The 27,451-nt window shown below is 40.2% G+C and overlaps 1 protein-coding gene across 1 annotated transcript; it reads right to left on the bottom strand.

Annotated features, from left to right (window-relative positions):
• Nucleotides 1-1,248: 1,248 nt before the first annotated feature.
• On the bottom strand, nt 1,249-27,287 carry LOC119725543. The gene is made up of 7 exons (XM_038196975.1): nt 26,821-27,287; nt 6,589-6,762; nt 5,304-5,351; nt 4,620-4,748; nt 3,181-3,285; nt 2,746-3,040; nt 1,249-2,085 (listed from the first exon to the last, which is right to left on the bottom strand). The coding sequence occupies exons 1-7, from the start codon at nt 26,917-26,919 to the stop codon at nt 1,964-1,966; spliced, it is 972 nt and encodes a 323-aa protein (XP_038052903.1). The 5' UTR covers nt 26,920-27,287; the 3' UTR covers nt 1,249-1,963.
• Between the last annotated feature and the right edge of the window lie 164 nt (nt 27,288-27,451).

Genomic DNA, 27,451 nt, shown 5'->3' with positions numbered 1-27,451 from the left:
ACTTGTCCGAACAGGCTTGTACTGTGTCCATACCACTATTATGTATGTTGGTCCCCATAGCATGCGATCTAGTACTGTACATCTTCTTGTTTTTACTTTACATTAGGCCAAAAAAAAATAATACTCGGTCTCTGGTCAGCGCGCGCGTCGATTTTAATCATGCGGGTCAACTTTTTTCTTCTTCAAATGAACACGGACGCTACAACAGCGCCCTCTATTGCCGCACCTTCTCAAATTTTTGTACCAAGGAGCACCAAGGAATGGTGAAATTGCACCAAGGCAAATGATAAAGGGCACCAAGGCAAATTATGGAGGACTACAATGTATAATGAGGACACAAACAAGCAAAATAGTACCCACCTTGTCTGAACAATTCAAGCTTGAAAAAAAAAAGCCACCAAAACAAAAACCAAAAAACCGCGTCGCCGCATCAATTACAGAACTTCGGTCTGACCAGAGACCGACTATTTTTTGTTGGCCTTATTTTGTTTTCTACTAAAATACTCTTTCTTAAACCGTTCACTACAATTACAACAATTATGTACATCAGTGCATTATACGCATTAATTTGTCTGAACTCCTTGGTTGTACGGAACTACGTCAGAATTTTTGTACAAATGCAGACAATTGATTCATGACGTGATATATACAGGCCTTATTCCTGTGCAGGTGAGGGCGCTGTCACGACGCAATTAGGGGGTTATTTGGACGTGTATCCAATGTTCTTGGCGTAAGTTTACATGTTGCTTCAATTCAAAAAATGACATTTTGCCAATCCTTTAAATGTTGGATTTGAGAGTAAAGGTATACATGTACTTTACTTCAGGGCCCAATTTCATAGCACTGCTTAACAGTAAGCAGAAAAGTTGTGCTTACTATAGCAGAAAATCATGCTGCTGCTTAAGCACTATTTCATGCCGTGATTGTGCTTACAGTTGCGCGCGCATGGAGATTTCTATTGTTACGTCACTGATTTAAGCAAAGTTTTCGGCTGAGGTTAAGCCTGCTTTTGCTGTGCTTACTGCTTAACGGTCCCTATGAAATAGATGGAGGCTCGGTAAGCACAAAGTCGGCTGTTAAGCAGCGCTATGAAATTGGGCCCTGTAGTGAACGGGAGATTTCTTGTGTTTGTACCATTGTACCCAGAAAATGGCGACCTCACTCGCTCAAGAAAAAGGCCTATTGCAATAGCATCTGGCGCCCTGTAGTGTCAGCCTTACAAATTGCATATTCATTAGGATGCATTGTCACAATTCCGCGTTGTCTCATGGTAATTATGCACTATAGTTTTCTGGAATAAAATTGTGGTAAAATTGTGGATAAATACTTCAAGTGATAAAAAGTCTTGCATTAGAAATGACTGTCATCGGCATCTTCCAAATCTAGGAGAGCTTGTTCTCACGCAGTGACAATCTCATGCATATGCAACAACCCTCATTTAAATTTCGGGGGGCTGTCATCACTTTGCCATTTCTAATGAGATCGAAAACTGAACGATAAAATGTATACAATAACAGCAAACACAAACAAACACGTTAATTAAAGTGCTCTTTTTGAACGAGAACAATAATATGTATACAAGCTTCATCTCCGGAACAAAAAACAGCAAACACTCGTCAGTTAACATGTCAAGTGGCACAGCCAAGCATTAAAAAACAGCAAAACCCAAATCTGAAAAGCTCTTTTCGGTACCATCTTCCAAAGATTGAATAGTAACAACATAACCTTTGCCGGTAATATGTGCATACAAATATTTCCTCGGCCAGAAAATAAAACAGAGTTAACTTACCCAACTAAACATAGACAAACCAGCAAAAACATTAAATTGATTGAGCGTTGATTAAATGAAATAGTTTCACGACACAACCCAAATACAAATAATCACTTTAAAAAATCTATACGGTGAGAACACTCCCTGTAGAAACCATCGTTCACAGGGAGCTGGGTCAGCGAGGACGCCATCTTAGTTCTTGTTCGATGCTTTCTTGAACGCTTCCACGGCTTCCTTTGTGTAGATCTTGAATTTGCTCAGCTTGTGTCCTTCGAATGCAAGGAACTCCTTCACATCTGAAGCACCGCCAACAGCTGTGTGGTTAAAAAAAAAGGTATAATTAGCGGAAACTATGAAGAAAATTGCTTCGGAATTTGCGACCCAAAATCGGCCAAATCTGCAACCATACACCACCACCTCGTTATCAAACTCCGAATCCTACCGCGGTGATGTTCTGCTTTAAGTATCGCACGGATATGTATCATCCTCTGCTAGTGCTCTTCATCACCAACAACACGACATCATGTATCAACAACACCTTCAAAACATCACCACTTACCCAGTGGAGTACCCAAGAAGAAGGGGGGGGGGGGAGGCTCGGGGGGCTTGAGCCCCCCAAGAGGTTCAATTTTTGTTTGGGGGGGGGGGGGGTTCAATTTTTTTTGTACCACGATTTGACCCTGGTGATAATGTATGTGGCCAATTCCGAATAATATAGGGGTATAAATGGCGCCACCAACGTCAAACTAGTCCCCCCCTAAAAAAAAATAAAACAAAATTTGGCAATATTTTTTGAAAAAAAATTAAACAGTTCCAGAAAAACTTGAAATAAAATTGTGAGCCCCCAGCTAAATCTTGCAGGGTGCGCCACTGCACTTACTATCATCACATCATCGTCATCATATACCAACACACATTTTAATACCACAACTACGACCACCGCCTCATCATCAATCTTCGTCTCCAAATCCTACCTCTTCGGCGGCGATGTTCTGGGTTAGGCAGCTCAAAGTCATCATCGTCGTCCTGATCGTGACCATCCTCACGACTCTCCGAGTCCTCTTGGTCCTGGCTGGCCCAGTACGCCTCCCAGGCTTCCAGCTCGTCTTCGGGGATCTTCTCGATCCAGTAGGACTCCACGCCATCGCAGAGCATGGGGATGTAGAAGCCGAATCGCCCGCTGTTCAGACTGGTAGGGGTGAGCTCCGGCAGGACCACGCGGTAAGTCTCGTGGACGGTCTCGTAGTGATCGGTGAGAAACTGTGGGTTCTGTTTGTAAATATAAAACCAGAAGTATGAGAAGTAGGCATGAGAAGACCTGTTCGTGCTCTCATTGTTACTGAATTAGACATAAAGATAAATATGTACATGCAAATGTTCGAGGAACGAAAAACCGGGGAAAACTTTACCTCTTCGGCTCGCTCAATGAACTCATCTGGTCCCATCACGATTTCCTTGTCCAGAAACGTGACGTAGCAAACCTGGGAGCGACGGAGCCTATATGCAGTCATGTTCTGCCGATAAGGAGAAAAACAAAATTAGTACATGTATGTGGGACATGACTTCTCGAACGCTGTTCACGAGGTACAGTAATTTACATACGAACACATCTTCTTTTTGAGTTTATATAAAGTGAGAGATCAATGCTAGTCAACGCTTCGTCACACGGCCTATATGCATTCATGTTCTGTCATGAGGGAAAACCAAGCTGGTATCGGGCATCTGACTGGTCGAACATTGGTCGAACATTGGTCACGAGGTGCATTAATTTACATACGAACACATATTCTAGTTTTTTGAGTTCATGTAAGGGAGAGATGACTAGTCTTCACTTCGTAATGAGCCTATATATTTTTTTTATGAGAAAACTGCCAGGGTACTGATTGGTCGAAAAAAAAGGTCACGAGGGACAGCGATTTGCATGCAAATACGCTTTTAAAAATGAGAGGTCACTACATCACAGTCAAACGACGAGTTGCGAGGTTGGAAAAAAATATTGAAAGCCATTAAAAACAAAGATATTTAAAGTTCTATGTGGAAGAAAAGGCAACTTTCTTGTTGAAAAACGGCCCATACGCTGTAGGGACTACTACGACTACTACGACTACCACGACAACAGCAGCCGATGTCACAAAATGACGCAACTCAACTTACGCCCCCTTTTATTGCGCAAGTTGCGCAACATTAATTCACATTGCGCAACATTTCACAAAACTTATTCAAAAGTTACACAGTGGGTAAGTCCGCGTATTTACGCAACAAATGTATTGCGAAGTAATGAATTGTTATTCACCCGTGAAAAAAAAATCATCTTTAGAGTTGCCGCACGAATTCGAACAAGGTCGGACAAACTTATTTTCACGGAATGGCGGGCGGCGGTGTTTTTATCTGCAGCACACATCGTCAATGGATCATAATTATTCAGCTACCATGTTTATTCATAAGAAAATAAAAATGACGTCACACCACTGCTATCACTCAGTCACACATGTACATTAATCCATTTCAAAGAACTTCTTTCGTCGAGCTGCCACAGTGGCCAAGTGGATAGCGGGATGAACTATGGATCGCAAGATTTATGGTTCCAGCCCGTGCCCGCTTTCATCAAATATTTTTTTTGTTGGTTGGGATAGGTTTAATTGAAGGGAAAACACTACGAGAACCTAATTGTCTATCCACACAGGGCGATAAATATTCATGTCAGGGTGCGTGATGTGATTGGTTAAAAGACGATGTATGCTACAGGAAAAAAATCCGCTGGCGGGCGGAGGTGGCTCAACGACTGTTTCGTGATCGAACAGAAATAGACGTCATAAACGAAATAAAAAATTGAGGAATTTGTCCGTACCACGGTGAAGTCATGGAGGATAGTGAGCCTCTCGCAGTAGTCCTGTTCAGGTATTTCGATCTGCTCGTAGCCTTCAAAGGGGTCCACCTCCACTTCTTCTTCTAGGGTTCCGCGGTCCTCATGACTACTCTGGGAGGAGAACAGAATCAACCAGAATTTGGTTTTAAGATTAGATTTTTTTTTTTTTGAATAGGTCACAAAACTAAACTGAGGTTTTGGAATGAAACGTTAGAGAGCTTATATACGTAGACCTACGGAATAGGTAAGCTGTGTTAGGCCAAAAAAAAAAGTCTCCGGTTTCTGGTATGCGCGCGCGTCGCCGTAGCCATGCGCGTCGGCAAAATGAAAACGTTTTTTTTTCAATGAAAGATGATGTCTAAAAACCGCCAAACTCACTGGTTTGACTGGAATTCTGCTGCTGCACAATTTTAACGTGTTTTTAGATTGGGTTATGGTCGAGAATAAGCTTTATGTGGCCTCTCTGGACTCCCATACATTTGCACTAAGTTTAGTCTGGCACCATTTGCAGTCATCAGCCGACATTTGAAGCAAAAAAATCAGGTTAAAAAAAAAAAAAGCCGCGTCGCCGCACCACTTTTTGGGCAAGCTCCATACCAGAAACCGGAGACTTTTTTGTTTTGGCCTTAGGTATTTATAAAAATTGTTTAAAGATCCTTCACTCACCGGGTAGTCTTTGTAGTCTCCGTATCCAACTCCACAGCGAAATTGATACTGGAGAATAGAAAGATTTTCTTCAGCATAAATTAGCATTTTGTTTTTATTGATGTCTTAAAAAATACATGTTATTAAAGAATGTACAATGTATAAACTGTTGTGAAATTACACAGACTTTATTGCTCATCTATAATTGATTAATTGCTTATTGATTATTGGTAAAATATCCTCTGAATTACTTACGCAGCGATGACTTGTGCGTGCGCGCTTTGAGCGCAGAGAACCTGCGCAGACGATGCATTCCTGCTGCGCGTAAATCAAAGACGCACGTAAGCAGCGCGAACTTGTTTTGGTCGCGCTAGCGCCCTCTTTTGACGGAGCGCGTAAAGTTGTTTTGCCACGCTACACGCTACCTGAAGTATAGAATTATATCGTAAATATTATTATTAGAATGTTTGGTTCTTTATTCCATTGTAAACACTTTGTTGAATAAGTGCAGTTTACAAGACAGGAATTAGTGAGTTGTTGTTCTGATTCTGAACCGGTCGGACCTGTGTCCGAGCGACAGTAATAAAATAGTTGAAACGTACATGATTGTTTCTCTAAGTCTCCGCGTTTCTCATCACGGTAGAACTCACCACAAAACTTTAATACGAGTTCCAACAAAGATTTGGTACATGATCATTCCAGCACTTTTCGTATTTCTACATTATATACCTGACATGCATATTCAAGATGTCATTCATTAATAAAAAAAAATAACCTTTCCAGAGGCGTATCCTAAGAACATAACAACAGCCAATCAATGATGTGGAGCTGCGTGAGAAGCATTGACACGCAGATATTAATAAAAGAATGTATACAATTATTTAAAAACGAGTTCCAGCAACGATATTTCACAGTTCCAGCACTTTTCCTATTTCTACCATAGATATAGAATAAAAAGACTAGATCGGCAGCGCGTCCACACGCGCCAATTCGTGGACGCGCAACAAATTAACGTAAAGTAATGGAGCTAAATGTATCTTTCCTCCAGCACGTGACCTAGTTCAACGCGCGCGAAGCATAGCGCGAAGCTAAAAATGCGCACCGTTTACGCACTGTGCGCGTAAACGGCGTTGCGTTCGTCACGTTTTTGCGCATTATTTGTATCTTTCCTCCAGCACGTGACCCTCCATGAAAGTCCGCGCGTGTGGACGCGCTGCCGATCTAGTCTTCTTATTCTATATCTATGATTTCTACATTACAGTATCTGTCATGAATATTCACGATGTCATTCATTAAAAATATTAACCTTTCCGGAGGCGTGGCCTAGGAACATAACAACAGCCAATCCAATGATGAGGAGCAGCGTGAGAAGCATTGACACGCACAGACAAACGCCGAGTTTGCGCGGTCGGTTGACCACCGGGATAGGAGCCGCTTCGACGGTGCAGTCATCGTACTTGGGTGGGAGGTCGGTTCCAAGCTGCAATTGGACGAATCAAACAAGAGGGGAGGAGTCAGAAACTGGACATTATCTACGATCTAGTTAATCAGCAAACATGTATAACATCCATCTTTAGCGGCAGGTCGGTTCCCTGTTGCAATGGACCGATCCAGTAAGCACCGCCCCATGGTGTTCTGACCAATCACAGCCGTTATTTATGTCCGACGTGCGTGCACAGAAGTCCGACATGCGTGCACGCGCGTATGATGCGCGCGGCAGGAAAATCATTGTGTGGCATTGGAGAGGAGCATGGATTGTGTTAATTTGCCAAGTGCGCAATGGACGGGGCTTACTAGATCGGTCCTTTGGACGAATGAACGAAGAGGGGCGGAGTCAGAAAATTGGTTACAGTGACTATAGAACATCCATCTTGAGAGGCAGTCAGTTCCCATCAGCTGCAATTGGACAGATTAATCAAAAGGGGTGGGGTCAGAAAATTTACATATTCATTACATGCTAATAAGTGGTGATGAAGTCCATGGACCTGTTTACCAATAAATTCGTAATTATGCACGCATGCGCATTAATGGACATGGCAGCAAAAAACCGAAAGCTGTCCATTGCAAATGTACAGGGGTCCAAATATTCGGGTCATTTTCTTTTAATTTCTCCATTAAAAAATTATGAATGTATTAGTAAAAAACGTCCATTTGGGAGGAGGTTGGTTACCAACTGCGATTGGACAAATCCAACATGAGGGACCGAAGTCAGAAAATTTACATAATTATTGATCTGGTTAATAAGTGCCTAGCCAAAGATATTCTATCTTGGGTTGGAATTCAGATGGGAGTAGCAGTTGGGAAAAAATTAACACAGGGTTGGAATGACCTACTAGAAAAATAATGTTTTTGAGTATACCATTAGCGCCGCTAACATTGGGCTCTTCCAAGAGTTTTACCTGTTGATAAGCGACACGTGGGTCTGTGAAAGTATTTATCCAGGGAAAAAACATCTGATTGTCTTTAACAAAGCCAGAAGATCTTTGGTAACAGTCTCATTAAAAAGACAAACGGAAAGGCCAACTTGCTCATTAAGGCGCAGCTCCAAACATAGAAACAGAATCCAGGTATCAAAACGTGTTATTTCATCAGTCTCTCATTAGGACAGGGTATCTAAAAATAGGACGGTATTGAGAGGCTTTCGGAAGGCTCTTAATGGGCGTTGGTCATTTCTTCACAGCTTTCCCAATTTCGGAGGGAACTAAAGGAGATTTCTGGAAATAATTGGGCACGTTAATGAGACGGTCTCGGTTCCGCAATCTGCGTGCCCGCTTCCGTATATGGCGGGAACGCAGTCCGATCTTAATTGTGACGCTGCAGTTGTTCGTTTGACAATCACTACCGGGTGAGCCCAAATAAAAACGGAAAAAAGAAAGCCAAATGTCGGCATTATTATTTTAGTGAAGTTTTACATGTAGTACTTTCAAAATCTCGGGTACGAACGCACAGTCCATAAGCTCCCTTTAGTACAATAGTCATTCAAATCACTCATGAACTTTTCAAGTTACGGAATTTAAAACACAACCGCCGTTTTAAAGTTCTGTCCACGGATCACAAAAAAAGGTGTGCGTTCTTTCAGCAACACGAAAGCAATTCACACACATCCCTATGTGATTTGTTTATCGTTTTGCCGAAAGAACCGTTTGTGATCCGTGGATAGAACCTTAAAACGGTGGTTGTGTTTGAAACTCCGTAACTTGAAAATTACATAGGTGATTGCAATGATTCTTGTACTAAAGGAAAGCTGATGAATTGGGCTTTCATATCCTAGATGTTGAAAGTGCTACATGCAGAACTTCACTAAAACAATGGTCCCGACATTTGGTGTTTTTTTTACTAACCCTGTACTCTCGATTGTATCATCTGTGCGCGCCTCATTCAAATAAAGAGTATTCTTTGAAAAAAAGGGCCATACGTGTTATTCTTAGAAGAATTGAGCCCAGTTTATGACCTTTTGATTTTTAATTTCCATTTTATTCTATTTTTTTGGCGTATAATTTGCCTCTTCTTTTCATTCGCAACGCAATAGATTTCGACCAATCCGGAACGCATGGTAGAAAACATAATAAACACAGTCCAAATCTGCCCTTGGTATCCACGGCAACGGGCAAATTCAATCGTGAAATACGACCCGTGACTTCTCCACTTATTTTACATGTACGCAACCAGGCTTCCGGCTCTAAAAAACAAACATATGAGATACAAAATGAGACACGTAGGCCTAACAAGTCGTTTCCAGAGATACATTTCTCATTGCTATGTGACTTTTGATTTGTAACAGCCAGTGGAAAAACATCAATGCGTTGTCTCCACATTTTCCATTGTAAATAAGGGACTGTCCAATTCCCCTACGATGAAATATGCAGGTATTCAATTTATTTCTATTTCAATATTATTATTTATTTCCCAAAATATCACAATTAATAACAGTGTATTTACTAAACCGTTAACTGCAGTAGGAGCGCAACTTAGGTATTAAAAGTCACGCTGATTTCATTTACGAAGACAATGTTTTTAGGGATCCATTAACAAGGATGAAAATAATGATCGTATTTGTTTGCATTTATGTGCAACTGCGACCTTTGTCGGGCGGCGAGCTGCCTGGTCAATCCATTTTTATCTCTTCAGGAAGCCCAAGATGAGGCTGGGAGTGACGTCACGTCAAGGGTATTCAACGGCATAAAGTTCACAGGATGGAAGTTCGCCATGATGCAACCACCAAAATAGATTCAATTAAAGGTAGAGTCCATCATTTGCAGCCATCCGAAAAGTAACTGGCGTAAATATTGTTGAAAAACTAACTTGGTTGAAAGATAGTAAGGAGACTAAACTCCCTGTGAAATTATTCTTTCTGGGAAGCTGTCATTTTGAAGTAATCAACGAAAGAAGGCAGTTCCAACGGTGATTCTTAAGAAGCACCGTAGGAAAATTTAAATTAGTAGTTCGTTTTGTTATTCAGCGCAGCGCGCACAAGTATTCGAACGACGCACACGCGCGCGCGGTCGTTATAATTCGTCGGATCAGTGCGCGACGTCGCGTATAGTTGCAATTCAAAACAATTCAAAACATGATTCAGCAACTTTTGATTTGAAATTGAGATCTTAGAATGCTGTTTTTCTCGGAATGTACAGCTGAAGCTGAGCTGAAACTTCATCAGGTTAGTTGCTCAGTATCCTTCATTAGATTTTGAACTCTTTTGTTGCTTCAAACGAACAAAATGCACAAATTACAAATGATGGACTACACCTTTAAACACGTACGAGGAACGGTTCAACTAAAAATAATTCCCCATACGTTTCCTGCAGGTTTTAAACATAACACTTATTTGGTTCTTTTGCTATATATAGCACCGTAATGCCTTGTCGTTACGGCGAACATACATTACTTATGAGCTCGTGACAAAGCGATCGTCATCCATTGTAAAATTCCAGAAAAAATATTTTGGACTTCAAAGCAATGTAAATATAATACATGATTACTTTGGACACGTGTTTCCAAAACAGCCATAAAGTAAAAAAAATACTAGCCATCTCCTTTACCCATTATTGACATTACTGCCCCATGTTCAAAGTGAAAGCAGTGTGAGATTATTTCCTCAATATAAAGTCTTTTCAAGTTGAAGCCAACGAAAACGAGTTGATCACAATATTAACCTATCGCGGTAGAATCGCGTCAACGCAGCTTGTGATATATTGTCCAATTACATTACATACAATGGACGCGGGAAATCCGAGACAAACAAATCTTAACGTACAAAACGCCATATAGGGTATGTCTAAGGGGTTTGGCTAACTCGCAAACAGCGATAGGTCAATTAAGGAACCGACGACACACACTCTTACGAAAAATCACCGCGGCTCAAATTCAGCCTCTAAATATAGTAGCCTTGACATTTAAATTGACAGCCTATACGCCAAGTCGAGAAGAAATCACGGCAGAGCCAAATGCCCAAAAGAGGGCTCTCTCCAGACGACCGCTCCTCTGATTTCTGTCGACAACGAGACTGCCTCTTTAAGGCTACAATGTACAAATGTTCATCATACATTGTGTATGATAACACAAATTTCGTTAATCCGTTAATCCAAATGCCCAAAAGAGGGCTCTCTCTAGACTACCAATCCTCTGATTTATGTCGACAACGAGACTGCATCTTTAAGGCTGCATGTACAAATGTACATCATACATGTAGCCTTAAAGAGGCAGTCTCGTTGTCGACAGAAATCAGAGGATTGGTCATCTAGAGACATTTGTATGTGATAAAACAAAGTTCGTTGATCCGTTCTCGGTTCTCTCCCGGCAAGTTGCAAAAACAAAACAAAAAAGGAATCTCTTAGTTGCTCTTTCGATTTCGAATTTCCTGATTGAATTATGTGCATGTGTACTTTCCAAGGAAGCTATACAACATTAAAAATCAGCGAGCATTGGGCTCATCGGTAACAGGAATGCAGAAAAAATGCGATCGTGTCCAGGTCGCTTGATGTGCGTATATAGATCTCATTATCTTTGCAAATGAACCGCTTGTGTGAGTTAATATAAAGGTAGATGCAGTAATGTGCGTTTGATCAGCTTTGGCTTGTTCTGTTTTAACCTCTGGCAGAAGCTTCTCTACATGTCACTTGGTGGTTGGTCGGTCTGTTCCCGGAAAATTGACCAAAAGAAGGCTCAATAAGGCCAAACAAATACTTCTGCTTCCGATTACATGGGATTCGAAAATAGGGTAGGTAGGTAATTTTCTTTTTTCTCTCCAATTTTGTGTCACGTGTATGATCATATGGAAGCGTCTGCATGTAGTCAAGGGTAAAAGGTAGAAAGTTATGGTTTTGGGTCATTGTTCTCATTTTCCCATAAAAAAAATAGGGATGGGGCTGTCAGAATAGGGTAGGTAGAGAAACCGGAAGCAGAACTATTTTTTTTTTGGCCTAAGTTTCCCACAAAACATAACTGCCAAATTTTTATTAAAAAAAGCAAACAAAATAAATTAAATACTTAAACAAAACTGTTTGTAACAATTGGGAAATATGTTTATGAAAAATCTGTAAATGGAGGCAAAATTATGTGCAGTAATGTTATAGGCATTTAAGTATACATCTGAAGTATGGTGTTCCATATGTGCCATCGGCGTCGCATTTTTGGGCGTTGCATTTTTCAGCTCTGGCACGGATCGTTTTGATAGATTTCATGCAAAACTTTCATGCAAAATGGCCAGAGCTTATTGTGCACTCGCACTTGTTATGTTCTCATCACACACCGCGGCGTACCGAGTTCTATGCTTAGGAACAACAAAAAAACCATCAAAATTTCAACCAATCAGGCTGTTCCACAATAGCCAATGACGACACCAATTTCGTGTCCTTTCTGCTGGTACCCAATGCAGCTGTGAATAATAAAATGTATGACTCACAGCATGGCGAAATACCATCATAAAAAACAGCTATTAAAGCAACAGTCCATCATTTGCAGCTATCCAAAAAGTAGCTGACGTAATTATTGTTGAAAAACATACTTGGTTGAAAGATAGTAAGGGGACTCAACTCCCTGTGAAATTATTATTTCCTGGCAAGCTGTCATTTTGGAGAAATCAATGAAAGAAGGTTATTTCAAACGATGCCTCTAAAGACGCATTCTTGGAAATTTAAAGTAGTTCGTTTTTAATAATTTTAATTAAAAAAACGAACTACTAACTGCTGAAGCTCGTAAAAACAAGCTGGTTACGTCACCACTAACGGTTATTTCGCCAAACCCATACAGGTACAGCGTGAGTCAAAAAGAAAGTGACCCGAATTCACGATTTCCTTTTTAAAAAGTAATCAAATTTGAAACACCAATGAAGTATATCTTAAACGAGCATTTTTTTCCACTCATCTATAGAAAAACCCGAAAAACTGACATTGATCCATGCAGAGATTATGCACGTTTTACCAAAAAAAAGCCCATTGGTATAGCTGTCCATTGAATGCTAATGGAAGCTATTGAGCCGAATGAGAATTGCAGAGTACACACTAGCACTCAAATACAATGAGATTTCAATGATCAAGACTGAAACAGTATTTTTACCGTCAGATTTCGTGTTTTGAATATGAGGAACGAGTCCTCCATTTTTTCTGAAATATTAATGGCGATGTTTTCCTTTGCAAGTTCTCCTCCATTCGTCGAGGTGGGAAAACCTCCATGTTTCATTGTATTTTAAATATCATCAGTTCGTGGAACGATTAATGATCGGTGGTGGACAGCTGAGTTTTGTGATCTTCATATTAAAATAGACGTAACTTGGAATGGGGTATGCAGATTACATGGAATTTTCAGAGTTACTATAGTCAATATCACGTACTTTTTGCCTGTGGTGTTTTTTTATGAAATGGATCGAGCAACATATTTTAAAATATTGTTGTCTCATTTGGTCACTTTCTTTGTACATGTACATCCTAACATTTTGATGTGAAATCCCATTGCCATAAGCACGGTGTGCCAAATGAATCAACAACGCAACATTATGATTTATTAACAAGCAGATGTCCCCCAGCCGTGTACGTCTCCCGTACACGCGTTCCATATCTAACGGTCCCTCATTATTATTATGACATCCACATATGATGAGCCGTGTATAGTCGTCACTCTCGTTGATATACGAGATGCTGGGAAAGCAATTACATCAGGATAACGAGGCACCTCAGGGATCGGACATTCACGTTGTCTGGAGGTTATCCCGTGCGGCAGGAGACTGATGCACTGATCTCTATATAAAGACTGGATAGCGGATATGCATACAACATTCACACAGTAGACTTTGCAAATTGACCAATTCGCCCCCGGTCTTACGAAGATGGCCGCGTATAATACGAACGTTCTACGCGTATATACGCGCGCGTTGTATCAACAGTTGACGCGCATTTTGGTCACGTATACATATTATGATGTTCTAAAAGGGACACATTTCCGTAGTGATTATTATTTCAAAAACGCCGAAAAAGTGACTTGCGGCATTAAGAAAGTAACCACTACGTTAGAAAATTTGTGGTAAACTTTTGTCACAGTGGTGGTGGTCAAAATATAAGTCAAGTGAGCCGCGACGTTACAAAAGAAATCATGCTGTCTATAAAGACGGCAACTTGTCCTTTGTAGATCACCAGCCGGTCTCACCAATATGGCGTCAAATTCGTTCATTGTGCGGCTTTTTATTAGCTATCCAGTCTTTATATAGAGATCAGTGGACTGATGTACAATGCACTGTTCCTGAAAGGTATATGGACATGCTGTCATGGTGTCCATTGCGAGAGATTCTGATGCAGAGCTATCTTATGCAATTATTGAACTGGAATTTGTATGTGCTATCCTATCCTATGGTTCACGTTTTCATAGAGAAACAGAACCAATATCCTCTAATGTTCTCAGCTCTTTAAGAACTCCGAAGGAAAACAGATATTTTCTCTGATGTAGGTCTTTCGTTCGTTTAATAAAACGATAAATATAGACTTGTTGTCATGGTGTACATTGCGAGAGATTCTGCTGCAGAGCTATCTCATGCAATTAATGAAATGGAGTTTGTATGTGATATCCTATCCTGTCTTGGTGGTTCATGTTTTCGGGAACAGAACCAATATCCGCTACTGTTCTTCAGACTGTTTAAGTACTCCGAAGGAGAACAGAAATCGTCTCTGATGTAGTTGGTTTAACAAGTTCATCGTTGGTTTAATAAACTAATAGTTTACCCTGGGTTTGACATTTTGGGAGACATCCCCACACACTTGTGCACAAATTTTTTAAAATTTAAATATGCCCTAACCCAATATTCCCTTGTCCTTTTTCCACGAATATCGGTATGTTTACTAATTAGACCACGAGCAACAACTATTACCTAATTGTGACAATAAAATTGTGCCTCTAAAGGGGGGCTGTGATGATTAGGGAGACATGAAAATGTCTCCCTTATGAAGACATGAAAATGTCTCCCTAATGACCGATATCTCCCATCGTTCGAAGAAATTACGATACCGTGTCTCCTTAGTGGTACCATTACACGTATACAAATAATAGAAAAACTTATGATCAATAAAATAAAGAAGATCCCTCTCCTGCAGTGTCTCGTTTGCATCTTTAAGTGGATTAATTATTTGGCAACAAAGGATTTTCAGGCACATAAACATGTAGTTTAAAGTTGATGTCAAATGTGACAGTGAAAAATAGTCAAATTATTATTTTCCAAACTGGGTGAAATTAAACCGCTATTTAATTTTTCTCCATTTTGTTGACTGGGGAAGAAAAACATTCTGAAGTTTCAAAGATTGTTGTTAATCTATAAAACATATATATAAAAAATGAAGTGAATTATAGAGTGAATCGGTTACTATCCTCAGCTGCCAAACTACAGTGTCGAATCAAAAAAAAAATAGATAAAATTCAAGTTTTCAGGCACAAATTCAAGTTTTCAGGCACCACCATGTCATTATTGAAGGAGTAGACAAGCACGTATGAATATTACGATTACCAAAAGGTCAAAGCGGAGTAAATTCAGTGTTTCATTCTGACAGAATCATTTTGGGGCTGGACGGACGCCGTGTGAAATTACAACCAACCCGGCCGAGTGGCCTCGCCACGAAATTGAAATTATTCCGTCGAACTGCAGCGCTCTCGTTTCGCAATTGAAAATTGCTTCTGTCAGCGTGGACGAACCCCTAAACTAATGAGAAAGCAGTACGCACCGATACTCCTCCTATGCTGTTTGCATTAAAGGGCCGTGCAATGATTTTTTAAAAAACACATTTGTGTTATGTCTTTGTGAAAGTACATGTAGATACAAGAGATATTATAAGAGACAAAACATCTTACAGTCAAGAACATCATGCTTAAAGGGTTCGTGAATTGATTTTTTTCCTAGGAACACGGCGTTTTGTGCAACTTTCTTTTCCTCTTAAATACATGAAAACTATTTGACATCCGTTTTTGGTTAATTTGATTGAAGAGTGCACTTCTTTAAACATTTAAAATGCTCATGCTTTTTCCGGACAACTGAGGGCGCTGTTGCTGTGATGTCATTTCAGGAAGACAGTGTTCAGTCTGGGGGTTTTCTGTTCAAATTGTGAACCCAAAAATGTGCTCATTGAAAACATTTATGAGAAGATTTTGCTCACTGGATTACTGCTACACACAGCAACGAATCACTAAGGAAAAGAAACTTTATAACAGCCAAATATCCAAAATTCTCGCAACGTTTTGTGCTGGAACAGCTGTAACATTGAGCTTTCTGCCTGGAACGACATCACAGAATGGAACGACATTGCTAATGAATATGGAAACTCGCATTGTCATACAAACCATAAAGGCACAAAAATACTCTTCAAAATGACAAGAAGAACATTGAAAATAAGGTTAAATGGGACACAAATGTGCATTTTCAAGGGTGACATTAACAAAATTACGTTGCATGGGCCCTTAAGCAACGTCAAATGTTCCCCGGAACATTTTGATCTCGTACATGATTCATGTATCCAACGCTTCCGACAGCCCTACTTTGACAACAAAGAAACACACAGAAACCGAAACAGTGACGTATTGCAGTAATAACAAACCGCCTTTATGCTCAATCAGTTTAGGCAGTGGTTGATATCAATCACTTTCAAATTAAAAGAAAATAGAAGTGACTTTGATGCTGGCTCGACATTGAACAGCTTTCAGACTGTCTTTTCTCATAAAAAAAATAAAGCTTTGCTCATGCAGCCAACCCCAAATATAAATTACATTGCTGTTATAGTTATAATTAATGTTATTGAGAGCATCTCACCCGACTCTGAGTGATTCAATTAATTATAGCCTGGCGTCGAAGCGCAATGGCACTCAAGCTTTACCACTGTGCCTTTTGATTTGGCTGTGGCGTGCAAATTTATTTCTGCGCTAAAATTGTTACGTTTCAACTGAGCATGCGTGCATGTAGTTTGCATAATATTAACTCGTCGCAATGCAGGTATTATGGCCAGGAGATGGCAAGCAAGGTGAACGGACTTTCGACGGGAATTAAAGAGTTGCCAATGGACATTTGGCAGACTGTATGATGGCTGTGTTGTAATGAGCAAAATCACGCGATGAAATATTTAAACGGTGGATCAGATTCGCACTCAGGCTAGCGCGATTCGTAATGTGTATATCTGAGATATGGTGGACACTAGGGGGCGCTATTTGGTTTGGTAAATAAAAACCATAGACACATAATAAATATTTGTCTATGAAACAAACGCGTTTACCCAAATCAAACAGCGCCCTCATATTATGTCTGCCATATCTCAATCAGGCTAATAGGAAAACGTCTTTTAACTAGCGGCATATAAACCTTTAAAGGGAAGATACAACATTTGCACACATCAAAAAACGAGATGATCAAATTATCACGAAATACCTCACTGGATTGTTAGGGAATGACAGTCTAAAGCATCCTGTAAAATAGTGGCTCCTGGTGTGCTGACATTTTCAAGAATTTTTCCAACGATGGTCGGCCGACCAGCATTGGAGAAAACTGCTTTTTTTTTCCTTCAAAAACTGCTCCTAATTTTCATATTTAGTTATTCCGCATTTTCTTTGCAATCGATTACACACCTGTGAAGGAGTACAAGCCTGCTGGACTGATTCTCTGACCTTACAATTCCCAAAAGTCTACCAACTGCTCCGTTTCATCTTAAGTGGGGTCAGGGAACCAGACTACAAGAACATATTCATATTTAGTTATTCCGCATGTTCTTTGCAATCGATTACACACCTGTGAAGGAGTACAAGCCTGCTGGACTGATTCTCTGACCTTACAATTCCCAAAAGTCTACCAACTGCTCCGTTTCATCTTAAGTGGGGTCAGGGAACCAGACTACAAGAACATGATTGGTTTTCTTGGTTTTTCCAGCGTCTGCAAACCCAAAACGTGAAACAAGTCAGTTTAACAATATTTGCTATCGTTACTCATCCTCCAAATCCATTTATTTCTTAAACTTGCAGCAAAAGCAAATGTTGTACATTCCCTTTAAATACAAATATACATTGAGCACAATTAGAAATCTCGCTCGCATCTCCTTAGAAGAAGTTTTGGTTTCAAGAAGTCCCGGGAAGACATTGTGTTTGATGTTCTTTCGGATTCGATTGAAAGTTTCTTTTAAAACTAAAAGCAGAATTTCTTATTGAGGTTTTCATTTCAAATATAAGTCCCCAGCACAAAAAGAATATCCAGGGAGGTTGATTATTGAGTATTCATAGCTAGTGAAGGGTAGGTATGAATTGTGATACACACATTCGAAACAAAGACATTTAATTATTGTTTATTTCAAGAACGAAATTATAGCACAATTATAGCACGCAACGTGTAAACGAAAGTTACAGGCCATGCTTATACTGCAGTTCGCGGCCAATTTTACAGCTTTTTTAAGATTTGAGATATTCATGACTTTAAAGGGTTATGAAATGAACTTTTCTTGGCAACACATTTTGTGCAACTTTCTACTCGTCCTAAAAATGTATGAAAACTGTTTGACATTCCTTTTTGGTTTATTTTATTGAAAAGTGAACTTTTTAAAAACATTTTAAAATTGTTTTTATGCTGTTCCGGACAACTGAGGGCGCTGTCGCTTTGATGTCATTTCAGAAAGACACTGCTCAGTTTTATATATATTTTTTTCACATTGTGAACCCAAATATTTTCTCATTAGGAAACATCTGGGAGAAAAGTTTGATCACTGGCTTAATTACTGCCATGTACTGACCCAACAACGAATCTCCAAAGAACGTATCCAGAGATACGTGCGCTATATAAGACTCCGGTATCATTAAACGAATCACATTGCATGATCCCTTTAAAGGGAAGATACAACATTTGCAAACATCAAAAAACGAAATGATCAAATTATCACGAAATATCCTACTGGATTGTTAGGGAATGACAGCCTAAAGCATCTTTTAAAGTTGCAGCTCCTGGTGTGCTGACATTTTCAAGAAAAAGTGTATTTTTCCAACGCTGGTCGGCCGACCAGCGTTGGAGAAAACTGGCTTTTTTTCAAAAAGTGCTCCTAATTTTTCACATTTGTTCGTCTGCATTTTCTTTGCAATTGATGACAAGCCTGCTAGACTGATTCTCATGATCTTACAATTCCCCAAAGTCTATAAATTGCTCCAGTTCATTTTAAGTGGCGTCAGGTTACCAGACTACAAGAATATGATTGGTTTTCTTGGTTTTTCCAGCATCTATGAGCTCAAAACGTGAAACAAGTCAGTGTAACAATATTTGCTATAACATACTAATATTCCAAATCCATTTATTTCTGAAAATTGAAGCAAAGTACATTCCCTTTAATACTAGTCTTACTAAAAAAAAAGCCAAAAAAAATACCCAAGAACCATAATTGTATTCTTAACTCTGTATGCACATCATGACAGAAAAAAAACCCATATTATTTCGATTACTTTAATAATCCTTCGGGTCATACCCTTAATTTATTTCCGAAATATTTAAAGACAGAACGACCTTTCCGTGATGAAACACCCCTCGAGGCAATATCAGCGTCTGAAGCAAAGACTATATATCCGATATTAAACGAGATTTATTCTGCTTGAGTCCTTAGGGGACATTTACGGCTCGGCCAACAACGAGGGGAAAAAACAACTTGATCCCACACCTTTAAAGCAATCGGGGGGAATACAGCGAGTAATGCCGCCATATTAGCCTCCTTCCAAGGCTGTTGTTGCTACCTCGCTCTAAGCAAAGACCCAATTCTCATTCACAAAGGCCTGCAATCAAGACCAGACCCTTGTGGATTTGCTGAGTTTAGTCGCGAGGAAGGCTTCGATTTTCTTCCACGAGTGCAGATGTTATTGACGGCAAGTAATGCCTCGCCCCTGGACATGATTACTTTGTTATTTCTGTGTTTTCCCCTTCATCCCACTCAGTGGGAGTAAGCAAGGAAGAGCTACACACACACGGCTCATAAATTATGCATGACTTGCTCTTGAATTATGCATGCGCGAGCGCTAAGCCGCATAGGCTTAAGATTCCCTGAGCTCCATGACGGGGTTTGCGCACTAAGATCCCGACTCAAAGCGGCATTTCGCTTACCAGTGTGGTTAATTGTTTCTTCACTTCTTATTACATTTCATTTACAGGATGTCGTATCGCCGTGGGTAAAAAGAATATTCAAATTAGCGCCTTTTACTACATGTGTTTTTATATTATGTTGTCCTTATGAAACGCATAATTTTTTTTCTTCAATGCCCGCGGGGAGTTTCATTCGATCCGCACGAGTGACCACGAGATAATGCGAGAACAGACGTGAATTGGCTCGTGCCACCCTGTACCAACCGTAACGCATGTTAATTTCCGCATGTATAATTGAAATCTTCTTGACACAAGCAGCCTATACTTACTGTACAATTATGTTTAGGACTGTTATGTCGATGTCCAAAATACAGTTGGGACCGGTGTCATATGAAAATCGGACTCGTATGAAAATCGGACTCTTTTTCCCTTTTATTGGTTAAACCCTCTCACGTGACCGGTCCCTCTCCTAATTATCTATGCATGAGCATGCGCAATACCACCAATGAGTCCGTATTTCAGAAAACCTAAATTCATGCTACACCGGTACTACAGTAATACGTGTATCATGATTCTTTTTAGGCTCTACATTTTCCAGTTCGTCGTAACTTCACTCGTTCGAAATAAGGGAGTGGGGGAAGATATTGTAATGCTTTAGATAGCATGATTAACAGTTCTAAAAATATGACATTTTGTTGTTGATAGCATATAAATTTCTTTGGAAGGTATACTGTGAAGCCGCAGAGCCACATGAAAATCGGACTCCTATGAAATATGGACTCTTTTACCCTATTATTGGTTAAAGAGGTTGTGGAATGCTCGAAGACATTTCTGTCATTTTTCGGGTATATGTAGCCTAAGGTGTGATGAAATAAAAACGACTATTGTGTCTGTCATGAAATGGTACTTTTGAGAGCTGTTTTTCAGGTCCTGTTTCGACCCGAACGTACAATTTCAGTGTAAAAGTCGTCGTTGGGGGCAGCTAACAAAACATAGTAAATCGTGACGTAATAAACGGGACTCCCGATGCAGCGTAGTATAAACGAGCCCTGTTTATTATGTCACGATTTACTATGTTTTGTTTGCTGCCCCCAACGTCTTTTACACAAATTGCACGTTCGGGTCGAAACAGGACCTGAAAAACAGCTCTCAAAAGTACCTTTTGTACTCATTTCATGACAGACACAATAGTCGTTTTTATTTTATCACACCTTAGGCTACATATACCCGAAAAATGACAGAAATGTCTTCGAGCATTCCCCAACCTCTTCAAACCCTCTCACGTGACCAGTTACACTCATAATTCTCTCCACTTGCATGCGCAATACAACCAATGAGTCCGTATTTCATGGAGAGAAGGCCTAAACATTCACGCTACACCGGATGCCCGCATGGAATTGGTTTCACGTCTGATTTCACTATTGTTTAAAATACTGCTGAACGCCAACCATGCCGTCACGAACGCGTGACCCTTACTTTGTTGACATCTACAACATCGAACCCGGATAGAGCAAACAATGAGTGTAGATTGTCGGTTTAAAAATAAAATAAAATAACTTCCTCGTAGATAGAATGACCGTGCCAGTTCGAACCATGACTTGGGAAAATATTTGTGTTAAGTCATCAGAGTTTAAAGATAATTGCTTTCCTTTCATTTCAGTTAATTTTCAGACAATTTTGCTCCATGAAAAGGGTTCTACCCGTAATTATCACAATGTCTTACTGCTGTGAAAAAAAGGTTGCTATTAAGTTCATTCAATGGTAAAAGGGAAATTAATTTCGGAATTAATTTCCAGCAATCATGAATGGTCGGTGTTTTGCAGTATGCCATTTTACGATTTACATCCGACACAAAATTACGTTGGTTTCAGTATAGATTAGTTCATAGAGTCTTGGGCGCGTTAATTCGTATCTAATAAAGATTTGGGAATAGGAGAATGAATGGTGCAAACATGAATCTTTCTGTCAAGTAGAGAGTGAAACGTTGATCCACTTATTTTGTACTTGCGAGATTTCTTGATTGTTCCGCACCCAAATTAGTGAGTGGATTAAGAAGACCTTGAATAATTAAATGTGCCTTTTGGATATACCTTTCGGCAAACTTAACAAAAATCGGAGTGCTAATATACTTCTACTTTTTCGTTGCCATATTTATAAGATGAAGCTGAATGAGTTCAAAGTAAAGTCTGTCACGGGCCAATGTGGCTCATCAGGCCGGCGTTTATCTCCGGTTTCCTAAGCATGAAACGACTGACAATATTTCGACTCCCCCATGGGATGCTAGTCCATCGCAGGTAACTCCCCAGCTAATGCCAGTACCCATTTATACTCCTGTGTGGAGAGACGCAAATGTGTGGGTGAAGTGGCTTGCCCAAGGACACAACAGATGACCAGCAGCTGGATTCGAACCCCTGACCCTCTGATCATGAGTCACAAACCGTATAACCACTAGACCACACTCCCCGGGTTAAAACGATACTTACTATGATTAAGATAAATTCATATTCATAAATACCTAAGACAGTTTACGCATTCCTATTGGTCGAGAGCCCGTCACGTGGCCGGTCTTAAACGGATGATAAAGACATGGCTAGCTGGTCTTAAACACTTTTCCAGTGTCACAATAAAATGTGGACTCCTAAAAATCCAGTGCCTCTTATCGTTTCATTGGTTGAACGTTCACAATCCTCACGTAGGCATGCGCAACACTACCAGGGAGTCAGAATTTTATAGTTCTAAATTCAAAACGCAACGCGCCAGGTGCGTTCTGCGCGACATCGCGCAGAACATGATACGCGCGCGTCAATCTCCATAAAAGGGTTGTTTACATCTTACTCGCCAGCCGAACACTCCATTATTTTGCAAGAGGGATGTTTCAAAAAGCATAAAGTGAATTTGTTGAACAAAATCGGGATGTTTTGAACGAATTATATGATTTTTTTTTACCGAAAAGGTATTTATGAATGGGAATAAATATGTGCTTTGTCGGTATTTATCACTCTGTTTAAGACCACTTAGAGTCTGGGTGCTGATAATTACCCTCGCCTCCGGCTCGGGTAATTATCAGCACCCAGACTCTAAGTGGTCTTAAACAGAGTGATAAAAACCTCCAAAGTACACATTTATTCCCTTAGTAATAGCCTAGTTATAGTAATTCTGCCAAATTTAATGTACAATGAGAGCCTTTCTCGCTTTTATGTAATGACTAAATGCAAAACAAAGAAGAAAAGTTTGTTGCAATGAAAAATAATGTTTCCCTGAGGGAGAAAAAGTCATCGGAATTTCGCAATCTGGGCTTGTGGTTCTGCACTTCCCTTCTACTGGCAATACCAAATATTACCGAGAAAACGGGGATATGTGTAAGCAACTTGACGAACCATGAGGAGCAGTAGTTCACTGCATGATATTTTGATATGGTAATCATTCTTGTGTGCTTAGGAAATGTTTAAATATAAATGTTTAAATATAAATGTTTAATTACTTTAATTGTTGTTCTTAGACTGATATCTTTATTTTCCTACTTCATTTTGAAAATTCTTATTCCTGTTCCTGTTTTAGCCCATTTATGTTATGGTATAATAGAATGTTTTATTGTGTGCATGTTTTAATGTGGTATTCAGGCTTCCAAGTTTTACATGGTGTATTTAATTACTTAATTGTTGTTTTATACATATCTTTATTTTCCAGCTTCATTTTGAAAATCACTTAATTACTTAATTGTTGTTCTTACATTTCTTTATTTTCCTACTTTATTTTGAAAATGCATATTTCTATTCTTGTTTTTAGCCAATTTATGGTCACAGAATGTTTTATTCTGTGTATGTGTTAATGGGGTATTCAAGCTACCAACTTCTACATGGTATATGGTCTTCTGTGTTTTATATTTATGATTTTTAGTAGTATTTGTAAATTAAACTGTAATTCGGCATTTTGTCTATGAATATTTTGCAGAAAGCTGTGCTCAACAGCAGATCCATGCCATTTCTCTCCTACTCGTTTCTCACCCGGTGTTGTGCCAAAAACCGTCCGGTGCCAAATACTGTCCGCTAATTAGCATAATGCGCTCTGATTGGCCATGCGCCCATGACGTCACATTGTTTACTGAAGCTTGCCAAATAGTGTCAGCGCTAAGCGTGCATCCTATTGCGTACGTGCCTTGCTGTTGAGCTGTCAAGACGTCGATCTCTCCGATTTTTCCTGCTTATACTGTCCGATCCCCCCTGCCAAATATTGTCCGATTTTCCTGCCAAATACTGTCCGATTTTTCCTGCTAAATACTATCCGATTCCCCGTGCCAAATATTGTCCGATTTCCCTGCCCAGAAAATGTCCGATTTTTCCTGCTAAATAATGTCCGATTCCCCCTTGTCCGATTTTTCTGCAATATACTGTCCGATTTTTCCTGCCAAATACTGTCTGATTTTTCCTGCCAAATACTGTCCGATTTTTCCTGCCAACAAATACTGTCTGATTCCCCGCCCTGCCACAATTGTCCGATTCCCCCTTGCAAAACACTATCCGATTTTTCCAGCCAAGTGTCCGGCAGGACGTACGAGCGCCCTTGTGCTCGATCGATGGCACCCGGACACTATATTTGGCACCGGGCACTATTTGGCATGTATTACATGCCAAATAGTGTCTGGCGCCCACTGCGCATGCTCAGCGGACACTATTTGGCACCGGACGGTTTTTGGCACGACACCGGCCACTGTGCTAATTAATTAGCAAACAAACTCCGTGGGACTTCGTCGGAAAGCCTGCCTCGGCTAATGAACACTGGGCGGGGACAACGGGTGATGTATGGACACCGTTCATCAAGACAGCAATTAGTGCAGTGCGCATTTCCGTTGCCAGTGGCAACGCAACGAATCCCACATAATCATTATGAACATGCGTAGGTCCGTGGGATGAGTATAATGAATAAAATGGACACATATAACGTTTCGATGTGCATGAAATTGAGGTCTGGGCCTACTTGACATTTCATGGCACATTACTCATAACATTCTTAATGCCACCATTAAAACCCTAACAGAACTCAACCCATCAACCCCAACAGCATGTTTTAGTTGGAATTTGTCAGGATGGGTACAGTACCCCTAAACTGACAGTCTTTTACATTGGGTTGGCACACCTCCAGAATCCAAGTCAGAAATATGTGTGTGTAGTTTCCCATGGTGTTGTGCCCTGATGGGTATGGTTCCTAGCAAATCATGCTAGGGAGTAATAGGTGTGGAGCGGACTTTTAGTTTGTTTTTAACTTTACATGTAATATGCACAGTAGTGGCTCCCCCGTTGGATGACCCGGTCCATTGTTGACTGTGTGGCCCCCGGGTAATCCTCTTGTCATTTGAGCAGTTTATTGGTCTGTGTAATTACATGTGCAAACAATAATTCTTCTCATATAGGAGTGGCACCCCCTTATGCTTCCCATTTATTTGAAGGTTTGAGTCTTTTAGGTTGGTTACTGGTCTTTCGTCTTTGGTTTTGCTCTTTTAAGTTGTAAGATTTTGGTCCTCACATTTTGAGTTTTAGTTTCTATTTGGTTTCGGTCCAGTCACGTTTTTGTTGTTGGAAATCTAGTCTCTATAGTCAATTTCCTGGCGAGCGTTCCTTTTAAAGATCCCGAGGTTAGTTTAGTTTCGTTAGTAAATCTCCATAGAATCTATTTAGAGCGAGTTCCCCCATAGTGTGTCATTTTTCCAGGTTACATTAGCAAAACCATTACATATACATGTATATACAAAAGCCGCACTAGTGTCGTTAAAAGAAATAAGGCAGCAAATTAAAGGGGCAGTTTGAAGCAGACAAGGGTGAACACCCGTAAATAGGCTTAATCCCATCCGCCGAGCTCATGAATAAAAGTTATACCCTCAAAATATTCTATATTAGAATGTTCCGAGAGCTATAAAATTGGGGAATTGAAAAAATTATTGCAATGAACCTGGCCTGGACTTGGGGCTTCCAATTCTGAGCATTTTGGATGCATTTGGGCTCGAAAGTGGCACTGTTTTGCCATGTTGAGGAGGGATCCTTTTCCAAGATGGCTACTTTTCCGCTTTGGGAAAAATAGGGGTCATCTTCTTTGAGTGAGAATTTCTCGAAAAGTCAATGGTCAACCCAGCAAAAAATGAAAAGAAAATGAAAGACGACATGTTGAACATCAGTTTACTGTGCAGCTAAAATACCTGTGAGAGTTCTGAGTATTTTAAAAAGAATTGTAAAGTATGGGCTTTTAGCACTAGTGTCTATGGGAATTGTATTGCACTGTTGCATCAACAAGCCAATTGCGATAAAATCCAATGTACCGTTCTTATCCGCCGTTCCTCGATAACTTAGTACCATTACAATTAAATTTCATTTCAAAACTCACATCCTGAATATTGCATTCACAGCGCCGCTTTCCGGAGTGCACGTACATCTTGCACTTTTAATATATGCCTAGTCAAAATATGCCGACTTTTATTTGTCAATATTTTTTTTAATCTAGCCGATGCGAGAATTAAAGTTATGCCAATGTTATTAGTACGGCAGATAGGTGACGAGTGTGGCATCAGAAAGATATTTGGCTATAGAACCATCGCAGATCTGTCCTTTGAAAAAATAATATAGGTAGAATAACAAGCAATGGCAACCATTTTAAAATTGTGAAAATTGCTCGTTATTCCACTAATATTTTTTTGTTTCAAAGGACAAATTTGCGATGGCCCTACAGCCAAATATCTTTCTTAAGACATAAACTCTGACTGTTTGCCAAATGCCATGCTTGTATCAATCAAAGGCACAATTTCCCCAAATATTTCCCCTAACTAAGTCCTACTAAACACCAGAATAGATCTCCACACAGTTTAAACTGAGTAATTTTTATGCGAATCCAACATTACAAATTCCTGTTGACTGTTTTTTAATGATTAATTAATCATTGGCTGAAAAAAAAATCAATCTTAATCTTATTCTTAATCATGAAGTAAGCTAAAATTCTTACCGGGATTACAGCGAATGCAGGCAGCGAGGCCTCCGTCCCCTTCGCCTCTTTTGAGGCCTCCTTCTTGCCTCCTTCCGGTAAGATGCTCGGTTTCACCATGATGTCTTCTCGGTACGCGGTGCAACGAGGAAAAGAATTCAATCAACGCACGGTTTGCTTGAGCGAGACCGGGGTTTATCAGCTCGGCGCGCCGGGGTTAATGCGATGTGAGATGCTGGCTGTGATCTCTCCGAACTACGCACGGTCGTTGGAGAAACTGCTAGCTCACTGTTACATCAAAACACAACCTTCGCCGAGGCTCTACTGCTCGCAAAATACGGATTATGCAAACAGTCAGCCTTGGTCCGGACGGACGGACGTGTGTTCAGTCAACGTGACTTGGCAGTCTTTTGTTATTTAGTGATGTAACTCCCGTCATATAATAGTCGTGGTGAATACACTATTCTTTTCCGTCCGCGGCCCGTTGCGCACTGCGCTGCATATTAACTGCACACGAACCAATAATAATACAGCTGTTTATTATTTGCCATGGCTGAGACCAGGATATGTGACGTCTCAACTCTCAACTTGCGCCAGTCGGTTGGCCAATGTAATACGGATCGCGCATGACAGCACCCGCGCCGCCCATGCA

This window comes from Patiria miniata, unplaced genomic scaffold (assembly GCF_015706575.1).
Source record: "Patiria miniata isolate m_02_andy unplaced genomic scaffold, ASM1570657v1 HiC_scaffold_19, whole genome shotgun sequence".
NCBI classification, from domain to species: domain Eukaryota; kingdom Metazoa; phylum Echinodermata; class Asteroidea; order Valvatida; family Asterinidae; genus Patiria; species Patiria miniata.
Note: the sequence above shows the minus strand (reverse complement) of the source record. Positions and strands in the feature narration are given on the sequence as shown.